General features: G+C 40.8%; 1 protein-coding gene across 2 annotated transcripts; it reads right to left on the reverse strand.

The window, feature by feature from the left end:
* Positions 1 to 252: 252 nt before the first annotated feature.
* On the reverse strand, positions 253 to 7,599 carry LOC105269490 (uncharacterized). Of its 2 annotated transcripts, none has more exons than XM_011309786.1 (13): positions 7,512 to 7,599; positions 6,460 to 6,609; positions 5,985 to 6,164; positions 5,728 to 5,880; positions 3,382 to 3,817; positions 2,968 to 3,187; positions 2,771 to 2,899; positions 2,472 to 2,700; positions 1,769 to 2,332; positions 1,591 to 1,701; positions 1,377 to 1,532; positions 1,020 to 1,220; positions 253 to 956 (listed from the first exon to the last, which is right to left on the reverse strand). In XM_011309786.1, the coding sequence occupies exons 4-13, from the start codon at positions 5,827 to 5,829 to the stop codon at positions 297 to 299; spliced, it is 2,808 nt and encodes a 935-aa protein (XP_011308088.1). In that variant the 5' UTR covers positions 5,830 to 5,880; positions 5,985 to 6,164; positions 6,460 to 6,609; positions 7,512 to 7,599; the 3' UTR covers positions 253 to 296. The 2 variants fall into 2 exon arrangements, with proteins under 2 accessions (XP_011308088.1, XP_011308087.1); XM_011309785.1 differs by having other exon boundaries at positions 1,769 to 2,347.
* Between the last annotated feature and the right edge of the window lie 4,861 nt (positions 7,600 to 12,460).

Genomic DNA, 12,460 nt, shown 5'->3' on the forward strand with positions numbered 1-12,460 from the left:
AATCGCTACACGAGGGCCAATTCCTCTTCATATCGAATCTACGGTCCATACGCGACTCATATCTGTTCACTTTTCCCGGAAATTCCCATTATTGCGAGAGTGGTGAATTTTTTTAGAAAATTTTTCAAATGAAAATTTTTCAAAAAATGAAAATAATAATATATAATATAATCTGCGAAATTTGTTCACACAATTTTCGTTCGAGTATAATTTATTGTATTGAATAATAGATTACACTGTTGCCATCGTAATTAGGTAACCAGTTAATTATGGAGAATGGAGATTGTGAAAGAAGTTTATGGAGATACTGGAAAGACGTTGATTCTGCTCTCGAGACTGTTTAGAGTGCGGGATGTGACCCCTTCCTTTCCAATAATATTAACTTTGCCCGAATTTTCAGTGAGCGTTAACGAGACAGCAGTGGTTTTTGCGGTAGTTATCAATTCAGGGGGATGAATTTTTGGGGCTGTGCCAATTGTTTTGGGAGACGTACCGGGCGTGGAGGATCTCGTAGAAGATTTAGTGGATCCATCAGATTCACTAGGTCGTGTCCCTTCGAACAGAATCCTCAGAGCTTCATCACCCGTTGAAGACGAATTACTCAAGAACTTTAAATTGCCATTAAAAATTCTAGGCACCTCCCAGGGCAAGTAATTAACCGGTGGCATTGATCGTTTCCACCGGGAATGGACTCGCCGATTGTGAGATTTTTTAGGGTGATTGTTTTTCCTTGGATTATGACTCCTGTGTTTTTTCATCTTTAGCTTTTTTACCACTTGCCTTCGTCGTCGGGTCCAGCCCTCGGGTTTCAAGGGAAAATTCTGCAATTCATCGTCATCTCCGTGGAGTCGGGAGTGGAGGGCAATGGTTGAGCGTTTTTTCGTGGGTATGGGCAATTGAGGCTTTGCTTTATCCTTTGATTCGATGAATTTCAGGAGTGAGTGCAATTGTCTCTCCTGGGGGTAGTTAGGGGACATTAAAATGTGTCTCGAGTGGGCCCGAGCCTTTTGACAACTCACCAGGTAATCGTGCACAGCCTGGACCTTCGTCTGTTCCTTTTCGCTCAGTGTGAAATACTCTTTTATCAGGCCTTTCAGCAATCTGACTTTTCTGTAAAGATCAGAAGGCAGTGGAGTCTGGGTCTCGGGCCGTTGACTGCTTGGAAATTTCTCGGGCTTAAGACTCTCTTTCGCCTTCGAATAAACAACAGCTGTTGTCCTCTGAATTCAATAAACAATAATTCTTGTGTTGAATAATTAATTAAATATGAAAAACCCCACAAGTTGCCTCAAAGCAAATTATTCTTAAAAATTATTACCATTATCATTTCATCATTTTATTTTACAGTTATTATTTTAGGGGGTGTTATCAGGTACCTGGGGCTCGCGTAACTCCTCATCCCTCACCATCCACACCAAAAATTCATGCAAATGCGGCGGTAACTTTCTGCAAGTCTTATGGTCGACTTCATCAGACACGAGATGACCCAAGAGCTCCATGACCTTCCGCATTATCTCCTCGGTACGTTTTACCTGATCAAAGGGAATACGTTAAATTTTCCATAAAATAATAAAGTTACTTGATAGTTGCCTCTTCTGGATCACTAGGTGAGAGCACCTCCCCTGGCGAATGAATCCCCGGCTTTGAGTGGCGATTTAAACCCGGACCCAGATTCATCTTCAGGGGCTCATTATTTTCCACCTGGAAGTGCCTGAATTTATTTTTTTTTCTCGTCATTCGTAACCGAGAGTCATCAAATCATTCTAACTTGTTCAAAAATCTTATCAACTATTTTTCCAGCTACATCCCCGATGACGATCCCCATGTGATCATTCCTCGAGTGCTCATCCATATCTCGCTTTCCTCTCCCCAATGTACGAAACAGACTCGGTATTTTTTTAATAAACCGTCGTTTCCCCTTGTGGAAGTGCGGGCTCTTCCCATGGAGATAGCTGAGTCCCCTTGAACGCCAGATTTCTTTGAAATCCTGGTTAATGTCACGGTGTCTGGTTGCACTTCTCGAAAAATCACGGGACGATGTCGTCTCGCACGTCAAGAGTCCACAGCTATCCTCAGTTGCCTGCATGAGTTCTCTGCCAAGGCCCATCCGATTTTCCTCGCCATAGCCTTCCCAGGACACCTCCAAAGGCTCCACCGATTCACGATGCATTATGGGCCCAACTCCGTTGGTTCGTTTCCTCCTGGAGATCTTCAGTCCCGATGTGTCTGCTGCCTCTTTATTCGTGGACTCGCGGTGAATTTCGATGGGGTGGGCTTTGTTACTGGGAATTACTTCAAGGCTCTCCCCATTTTTCGAGTCCTCGTCCCCCTCCTGTTGAATCAAATCCTTCACTTGAGGAATAAAAATCATCTATCTACCCTTGACTGAAGATAATAAAAAATGTTCCTCTAACACGAAAATATTCTTTCAATTTCTCATTTTCATGAACTACCTCCGTACTTGTGGGTACCTGGAGTAATTTCCAGTGTTTGTCATTCTGAATTTGATTTCTGTCGGGAAAATGAATGCTGGAGTCATCCGGGGAATTTCCCTGCTCAACTCCACCCTTGAACATATCGTCTGTGACTTTCAGGGCTTGGTAATCACTTCCAGATGTCGATGAACCATTCTCTTCCGGGGAGTTGACTGGTGATATAATGAAGAATGTCTGACCGGGTTTTGAGGCCTTCGGGGATCGTCTGGGGTGTAAAAAATTATTAAAAGTCAAAAGAGGAAATGAGGGAAATGAGGGAAATGGGGGAAATGTACATGTTTGGCTCGCCCGATCCACTCGCCCTAGCTGGAATAATCTCGAACTCCTGAATCTCCAGAAAATGGGAATGAAAGAGCATTCCGTTGTCGCCGTTATCTTCTTCCCTGTGACATCGTGCCTCACGTCTGTGAAAATTTTATCCATTCAGATATAAAATTCACTCCCTACCTCATGCTAATCCTCTCGATCTAACCCAAGAGTATCCAGATCGTTGGATATCTCCATGTCCCTGTCCTCTCGATTCTCATCCACATGGTCATCGAGGTCAACAATAAATTTTCTCTCCTCACCAGGATGTACCTCATCGCTGAGAAATTCCTGTCGAGGATACGGAAGGGTTGTACCCTCCGTCCCATTACCTGAGGAAATCCCCACGAATTTCTTCATCGTCTCCAAGTGATCACTCGCTGGAGCTGATTTTCATTGTTTATTTATTCAATTAAAAGAAAATGTTTATGTATTTTTTTCCAATCAAATTAAAACAAATACCAAAATATTAATAACAAAACATTCAGTTATGATTTTGATAAATATTTTTGATAGATCTGTCGATATAAAAATAATAAACGACATAAAGATTTGATGGAAAAAATTGATTGCAACTCACTAGCAATACCACTGGCATTGATAGAATTCATCGAGTCTCGTTTTCCCACATCTCCCTCGTAATCATAGTACTCGATGATACCACTACCAGTTAAATCGGAAATTGGATAACGTCTCCTTTCAACCCTCTCATTCTTCCCAATACTCCTGACTGGTGAGTTTTCACCGGAGAATCCCAACTCTCCGAGAATCGTCTCAATATCCCCCTCATTTGCTGCACTCCTATCCCCAATTCCATCAGCATCTTTATCACTGCCATAATCTCTTATCGCAGCTAGTCTCCTGGGCCGCTGCGACCATAGTAGCCGTCTCTTGGTACTCCGTCCCCAGTGTCCACCAGAATTTACAGTTCTGTCGATTGATTTTAATTCATCCTTAGCACGAAGTACATTCTCCAGGAAGCTGTTCAACGCCGGACTGTTGGAATCATCATCCACCTGGACTCCACAAATTTCACAAAATCTAAATGAAATTCACCTCTCAATTTTTGTTAATTGTCAAAAGAGCCAGAGAAAAATCATGGTGACTAAGAGGGAAATGTGAGGAGTTGAAAAACCTGATGTCAGAAAGGTCTAGGGTCCAGAGAAGCGTGCAGAGATGTAGAATAACCAAGACAGCATGTAGAAAGTCTTCTGCCCTTGACAATTCAACCCTCACCACCCCCTGGACGAGTTATAATAATAACAGAGAGAGAAAGAGGGAAAGGGAGAAAGAATTCCAAAAGCATTTCTCGTTTTCTCCTCCAGTACCAGCGATTTCGCGTGCCTCTTTCTCATCCACCACACGCCAAGACAATGTACACTGATATAAAAAAAACTATATATATATATTCTATATATTCCTTATGTACCACCACAGAGACCTATCTAACCAGAGGGAAAATGAGAAAGAGCGACAGTGAATGAGGGAGAGGGAGGAGTTAGGTATGCCAGGGTGCGTTATTAAAAATTCACTCCCTCCCGCGGTTGAAGTGGCCTCTGGCAATCTGCATCTCATTCCCAGGGGGTCCTTGCATCCCCATCCCGGAGGGTTATCCTCGTACCTCCTCGCACCCACCAGTGTCGAGGGCACTGAGGGCTCAAGCCCTTCTGGTACACTTCCATTCCCTGCCCTCTTCACATCCTCCCACCCACCGAGTCCATCCAGCGATCATCCTTGCCTGCATCCAGAGATGAATTTACCCTGGGCCATTACCTCCATCCAAAAAATCAACAGATATCACGCGACCTCGTCAAAATTCTACGAGATAAAAAAGCCCCGGTGATAAATATTCCGTTAAAATCTAATAAACAATTAATCCAATCCAATTAGAAAATTCCCGAGAAATGTCAGTGGTGGGATTTTGATGAATTTTTCTCAGCCACTAATTAATATTTTTTAATAACCGACCTCCTGGAAAATGATGAAGGGGTTTCATCTTCTCTTCATTTCCAGTGTCATCAGGGTACCGTCATCGGATGGACGTGCGAATTGTTCCACGAGGATTTTCTCTACGTGCGTGTCGCCGATGGGGACACGCGCAAATTCGGATGATTTCCCCTTTCACTGTGTTTTCTTTCATTTTTTTTTTTCTAGACTCTTTCAGTCTCTGAAGACCGAGATGAGACGACTGGGATATGACGGGGACGAGGATCGATCGTGGTAACATTTTGTGGGTGAGTTGAGAGGGAAGAGGATTCAAGCTGGAGGTACGCTTGGCAGCCAAAACTACGAGGGGCATAATCAATCACGGCTAGGTTTTGCGCCTCGGTCTTGGGGGTTTGTATGTGGATACCGAGGCATAGTTTTCCTCCTTGTTCCCTTGTTACGTTAACGGTAATATCGCCTCTTTCCTCTAAAACGTGTCTGTGCCTTGTCTCTGCGTTGCCCAAAACCTCTTTGTCATTTTGTCGACGTAAATTTCAGCCGGGAGGTGAGTACTTTGACGTTAAACAGTGAGTTAAAGTTACCAGGGGGGGATGGGGGATGATGAAGAAATTTAAATGGGTGACAGACTTTTTTTTTCACCAAGAGGATTCATCCCGCCATTTTTTTCCAGTGACAGATTTTTTTTCGCGCACGTGATTCTTCAAATTCTATTTATGTCGTTTTATTGTCAGCTTTTTTTTTATTTGATTTTTTCATTTTTTTCTTACTGAGGGGTAACGATATTTTAGATCGATAGAGGGACAATCGAAAAATTCAGTGATATATTTTTATTATGATCTGCCAGAAAAAAAATGGATTCACTTTTTCCCTGTGGAATTGTTGGGTTTTAATTGAATGCCAATTTTTCAATAAAAATATTGAGTTTGATAATATTTTCCCAGGTAATTACCATAATTTTTTAACCAAACAGACCCCTCACCTGAAATTTCAATGCCGGAGATCTCCTGACGCCCTGTGCCGAATAAAATCGAAGAAAAACCCCAAAAAATCCGAGCAGAAGAATAAAAATATTCACCTCCATTCCGTTTCCCAGTGGTATCCCCAAAATGTAATCTCTCAACTCCTGGGGGTCCTGGACGAGTGTAAAAAGTGAAAAAAGTCAACTCACTCTACATTATGACTCGATAGGAGAAAAAGCAAAAAAAAAAATCAAATAAAAAAACGTAAATTTCTTACTGGTGTTATTTTCTGCACGTCGTAATTTGCATTCTCTTAATCCCAGCTCTGTGTCTTCCCACCTCTTTCTGCTCCCATATTACTCGGTGTGCCCTTTTAAAACCAGCATTCAGCCAGTGTCCTACGGTTTTTCCCTCACCAGAAAGCGTTGGAAAATTAAAAAACGCCCGATCGTAAAGCCTTGAGAGGTGAAATATCGCCGGTGAAGTACATTGAATCGTAATCAGCCCAGCTCTTACTCTCAAATAATAACTCCCTCATATTCACCATTATTATTTGTTTCCAGGGATGGCTGTACACAAAGGTGAACTGAGGAGCGATAAACTCCACCATTTGTTGGGAATACAGAAACATTTTTTTCCTTTTTGTTTATTTCTTTTTTTAGAAAAGGAACAGGAGAATTGGTTGAAAAATAGGAATGGCGAAAAGGGGGAGATGTTTTGCCTGCGCCCATTCAAATCTTTGTGAGACTTACACTTGATTTCACCCAATGCTATGGAGATCCCTTCGTCTCCTGGATGAGGAGAGATTTCTTTTTTGGAGAATAAGGAGTTCCTGAGGAGTCGATCTCGCTGGACTACGGCTTTTGTTCGGTTATCGGGGTACCGGAGAGTGAAAATTACCTCTGAAAATATATACCTAGTGTTTATTTATTCTATTTAACAATTTACCATTTTTTAATTGTCAATTTTTCTTGGGAAATGTCCACTCGTGAAAGTGATGTTGAGAGAAATTTTTTTGGGTGATCTATTTTGGTGTTTTATTTTTAAATTAATTAATGATTTATTTATTGAGAGAATATTTTTATCTCGGTGCTTTATGGGTTCATTGATTAAATGGACAATTGATAATGAGAATGTGGGAGGCAGCTGGAAAATGTGGGAGGGGATGAAAATGGGGGGATATAATAGAATTCTCCAAGAAACATGGGAAATATTTTTCGAGTTTTCAGTTGGTCTGAGGGAAGAAGGGGTTGCACTGATGGAACGGGACGAGAATAATGTACCGCGTAAGAGCCATTAGGTTATTAAAAACTAGAAGCCGGAAAAATGAAAGAGGAGAGTTAAAGGTACGTATAAAGAGGGGACCCACCCCACGTTTGAGGGTGGAAATGTAGAAATAGTACTGAGAAAGCGAGTGAAGGTTGTAACAGAGGCGAAAAATTGGCTCGTCTTATGTTCACGTTTCGATGAGACTCGGAAAAAATCCAAAAACACAAGCACTCCATCCCTCTAAAAAAAAATAAATAAAAATACTACCCTTATCAGGGGAGAGAAATATGCACTAACAAAAAAGCACGATGAGGTCATTAATAATAGTAATAATAATTAAACTATCTCGGATGGAAATAATTATTTTTCGACGTCCTAATTATAAATGATAATTATTTTTATAAAATTATTATCGTCTCGTCAGACGTTTCAAAATTCTTGTGAAATTTGTATGATAAAAATTTTTTAAATTGTACAACATCAAAGTTAATTGTTTAATGACTTTTACGTCTGGTTATGCGAAAATCTGGTTTACCTTTTTTTAATCTATTTAAACGAAAAATTGGAGGAAGCTTTTTCGCCAATCAGGAGTTGCCGACTGCTGCCAAGTCTCGTGGAATGAAAAAAAAAATTGAGTACAGGAGCAACAATTCGCCAACATTAAAAAAAAAAAATGGGGAGAGGTAGGAAAGAGTGTATGGCCGTATAAAAATGGTTGGGGAAAAAAAAAATGGACGTGGTCGTTTTTGTGGTTAATCGATCTTGACTGCGAGTAGATTGTTCGTTGTTTTAACGGTTCAGCACTCTTTGTTTTTCAATAGTTTTCGGTGTTTGCGGTTATATAAATGCCTTTCATAGCTGCGCTAATTAATTACCGTTGATAGGATGGAGTCTGTAAACCGGTGGTTAGACAAATAATGAGAGAAAGAGCTGAGGGTTTTTTCACCAGCAGCACAATTGAATCGGGGGCACCGATTCAATTAAATCGGTTCATAATTTTTTATTGCAAAACTATTAGTGATCATTTATTATTATTAATTGAGGCTGTTAGCGGAGTTCATTGCGCCGATGTATCATCGGGGTATAGGGGAATACTATTGGCTAATTGTGAATTTTCTGAGAGGCGAATTGTCGTGGGTAAACATGGGGGGGGGGAGAGTTGGGGGGCAAAGCTGTGAAGCCATTGAGCTTTGTGATTAGACGTAAAGTAGACGGAAATTATAGGGCCCAGTGTGCGGAATTATTGGATGAATTTAGTTATGAGGCACACAGCACACGCCTGCTATATAATAATATTGTATATAACTCTTCTGTATGTGTTACCACGGTTGAGCGTTGGTTGGAACCCTTTTGCTCGATGTCGTATACAATATTCACTCTCTGGCTCACTCGTTTACACACTTTCCTTCTCACTTCGGTATAAAGTGCTCGGGCTTGTACATAAATTTCTCGATAACCGTGTGCACAAACACCCCTACTCCCACCCCTCGATGTTGCTCTCTCACTTTGAACGGTTTACTGGGAAAATACCTGTGCATGTACCACGGTAATTTCTAATATTGCGGAGGTATTCGCTCGATTCGTTAATATTCAACGATCGACAGGGATCGACCTCCGGTGAATGTTTCATGGAGATTTCGCTGAGGGATGCCTGACGAAAACGTGAGAGGTGTTGGATATTTAGAAGACGTTGTTTATTGCTATTTTCAATTATCCTTTATTTTTTTATTTTTATTGATTTTTTAGTGCCGGATATTTACGGATTTTAAGAATTCTTTGGAGATGAGTAATAAATAATTCAATGATTTTATTGCTGTTGGTGACTGTGCAATAATTTAATCGAGGAAATTGAAGGAAATGAAATCTGAGTGAATGAAGAATTTGAGAATGAAGAGAAAAGGAAATGAAAATGAAAAAGTGAGGATTTTTCACGTCAATGGAAAATCGACTGACGTAAACTATTCAGTTTCAGATAAAAAATTGTATTTTTAGTGATGGAAAATTTCTATTCGACTGGAAAACGAAGGGACAAAAAAGGGCAATGGAAAAAAGGGGGAAAGGGAGACATTGAGAATCAAAAGTCTCTCCACCTGGGAGTAGAGTGCGGTGAGTTACGCAAATGCGAACGAGAACAAAGCAAATAACACTGGGCGACGAATATACAAATCTAGAACGACACGAAACAATGCCCCGGGAGAGTTACCGGGCTTTCTAATTGAAAACGAGCCCCCGTGTTTTCCCTCTCCCCGTCTCATATGCGTGTGTCCTCATTTTGGATCTCCGGTCGGTTCACTACTCAGAACTGTTCGCTTCCCTTGGGAATTCCCATTATTGCGCGATTGGTGAATTTTTTTTTAATTTGTCAGGTACAAATTTTTCAAAAAGTAAAAAATTTTTAAATCACTCCACGAGGACTATTTCGCCCTCATTTCGGATCTGCGATCCGTCGGCAAGTCAGAACTATCCGCTCCTCCCGGGAATTCCCATTATTGCGAGATTGGTGAGTTTTAAAAAAATTTTTTCAAGTGCCGATTTAAAAAAAAATGAAAAAATTTAAAATCACTCCACGAGGGCTAGTTTGCCCTCATTTCGGATCTCCGGTCGGTCCGCTTCTCAGAACTGTTCGCTTCTTCCGGGAATTCCCATTATTACGAGATTGATGAATTTTTTTTTTATTTTTCAGGTGCCAATTTTTCAAAATGTGAAAAATTTTTAAATCACTCCACGAGGGCCCATTCGCCCTCATTTCGGATCTGCAGTCGGTCGGTTTCTCAGAACTGTTCGCTTCTCCCGGGAATTCCCATTATTGCGCGATTGCGCGATGAGTACATTTGTAGTACATTTGTTGTTTGCGGAGGTCTTTCTTTTCACCCTCAACGCCTAATCGTCCCGCACAGATGCGTGCCAATGTGTTTTCTCGGTGGGTTACCCTTCTCTTTTCTTTATCCCTCGGTTATTTATCCCCTGTGTCAGTATTTCCCGCCCACTCGATTCCTAACCGAATACATATACCACGCCGCCTCTCCAAAATTCACGATTTTCTGTTTTTATCATTTCATGATTATCCAGACTATTCCAAAAATTACACGATCGTCCCACAATCACTAAATGCGAAATCGAAATTTTTGTGAAAAATCGGTAAAGGTTTTTTGAAAATGGGAATTAAAATACTGGAAATAATAGAAATAAAAAAATTCAATTTTTTACATTTAGAAATAATCTTTTCAGAAATCTCAAGGAAAACTCGGGTTTCTCATTTCCCCAATTTCTTGCAACTTCTCAGGAAAAGTTCTCCGTTCCCCATATTCAAAATCTCCTAAGAGTGGAGGACTAAATCATGATGTAATCGTTGGAATGGAATGAAAAAAGTGGAAGGGATAGGGAATATAAAGCAGTTTATGGAAAAAGTTGCGGGAGTATATTCCTATGGATACACGGAGTAATTTTATAAATAATTCCATGAAGCTTTTGGGGTTGGATCACATTCTCTGTAACTGCAAGTTTTTTTTTGTGCCGCTGTGTGTTTTTTTTCAACGGTTTATCTTTAATATTTTAGGAGGGGTGCGAAATTATTTTGCTTCGGACTCCTCCATTGTCCCTTTTCCTTCAGCTTTTGGTAAATGATTTGGGCGAGGCGCGATGTATCGACTGCGGTGATATCAGGGGTTGAGGAATAATTGCGTAAACAATTCGCGGTGGCATTTAGTCTTGTGGTCCCGTGTGGGTCGTAAGAGAACTCGTTGAATTCCACGTATTCACCCCTCATGTTTTTCCCCGTTTTTAATGCCCTCCGATACCACCGATGGCCTATCAAAAGTCCTCGATGGACGGGAAAAATAAATTGCGGATTCAATTCCTAATGTTCATTGCAGAACTATAAAAAAAAAATTGCCCATCATAAAAATAATAATCCTAAAAATGAAACACTCCTTTAATTTCATTAAACATCTCTAATTATCTCTAATTAATTGATTTAACTCGAATGGAATCGAATCCCTTGGAATTTATTAAATCGATAATCGAAGATATGGAGATTGAAAATTCAAACGTTGGCGGGAGATTCAAAAAAACAATTTTCTGGGGCAGCAAAGATGGTATTTTAGATATCGATAGATCTGGATTATCCCCTGACAATCCAAGACGCTGGTCGAGCGGAATGTAAAAGGTCCAGTTATGGAGAGGAAAGGCGAAGTACACTCAGAGCCCCCGAGAAATACGATAAGCACTTTGCCCGGTCGTATCTATCAAACATAACCCTTATGTCGGCGGAATAGTGGCTCGCGGTATTCCCATGGGTTTCAGGGCCAGGACAAACTCGTGGAATTTATACACGCGAACCCTGTGCCCTCTCCATTCTCTCACTTTCACTAGCTCCTCTCAAAATAGACCCTCCGTAACTCCATCATTTATTCATGCTGCGTTACAGGAGGAAAACTCGCGCCAAGTGCCTCATAAACGTTTAGCCCTAACCTCTCCATTTTTTTCCTGCACTCGGCGTCGATGAGTTTTCGTTGGTTCGCGTTATTATTTCGCGGTACGAATACCCTGGACGTCATATTTGACTTTCCACGGATCCTCGAACGCCTAAAAGCCAATAAACTACTTCATTTGGTAATTTTAGATCTTTTGTTTGACTTTTCCCGCGGTTTCCGGGGATTCCCAAATGCAGGGAATTTTTCGCGGCAAATAAATCCGCCCTTGTAATAAACCTATTTGTTTGAAAATTAAACGTTGGGTGAAGGTTTAAAAATAATTTCCAGTTATTGGTAATTATGACGCGGTAATGGATATTTTTCGTGTGATTATCAATTTTTTTTAATGGTTTGAGGCCTTGGGGAGGTTGAGGCTGCATCACTGGGATCAGTGGGGAAAAAATGGGAAATTGTTATTGCGACCACGCGGCGAATTTCTGCCACCAACCCGGTGATATACGACCCTCAGACGTAGGTCGTGTTGGCTTGGGGTTGAGAAGAAAATAAAGACATCGTCGAGAAAATCCGAGGGATATGCTACATCTCGTAACCGACCTTACGACTGGCTTTCGATTCTTAGCCGGATGGGAATTCTTTTTTCCGTTGTTTCCAGATACTTTTGGAGAACTTCACATTTTTTCTCCAAAATCCCCACGTCAATCACAATAAAACAAAAAATTCTAAACCATATTTTTTGAAAATCCCATTGAAATTTTCAATAAATGGATTCAATGATGATAATTTTCAGTTAAAAAAATGTGTAAACCCAAAAATATCGCGTGCTCTCAAACGAATCCGTACTCACGAACAATTAAACCCGATAAATCGATGGTCCCATATTCTGTTTGGCTGTTACAATAAAAAAAAAATCGAATTAACGTCCATCAAATGCACCTTTTTGTCCCTGGATCTCGTGCTTGAAGTGGCATGTGTACATGCGGGTATAATCCATTGAATTTCTCGACACGAAAAACGACACGACGCCCGTACCAATTTACCACGAGCCGAATGA

This window comes from Fopius arisanus, unplaced genomic scaffold (assembly GCF_000806365.1).
Source record: "Fopius arisanus strain USDA-PBARC FA_bdor unplaced genomic scaffold, ASM80636v1 scaffold00070, whole genome shotgun sequence".
Taxonomy (NCBI): domain Eukaryota; kingdom Metazoa; phylum Arthropoda; class Insecta; order Hymenoptera; family Braconidae; genus Fopius; species Fopius arisanus.

Bases quoted from the DNA above. Each gene is read 5' to 3' on its own strand.
- LOC105269490 (XM_011309785.1), bottom strand. From the start codon at position 5,829: ATGGAGGTGAATATTTTTATTCTTCTGCTCGGATTTTTTGGGGTTTTT. The intron at 2,900-2,967 runs GTTAGATCGAGA...AAATTTTCACAG, and splicing joins AACGATCTGGATACTCTTGG to ACGTGAGGCACGATGTCACA. The intron at 1,221-1,376 runs GTACCTGATAAC...TATTGAATTCAG, and splicing joins AGGAGTTACGCGAGCCCCAG to AGGACAACAGCTGTTGTTTA.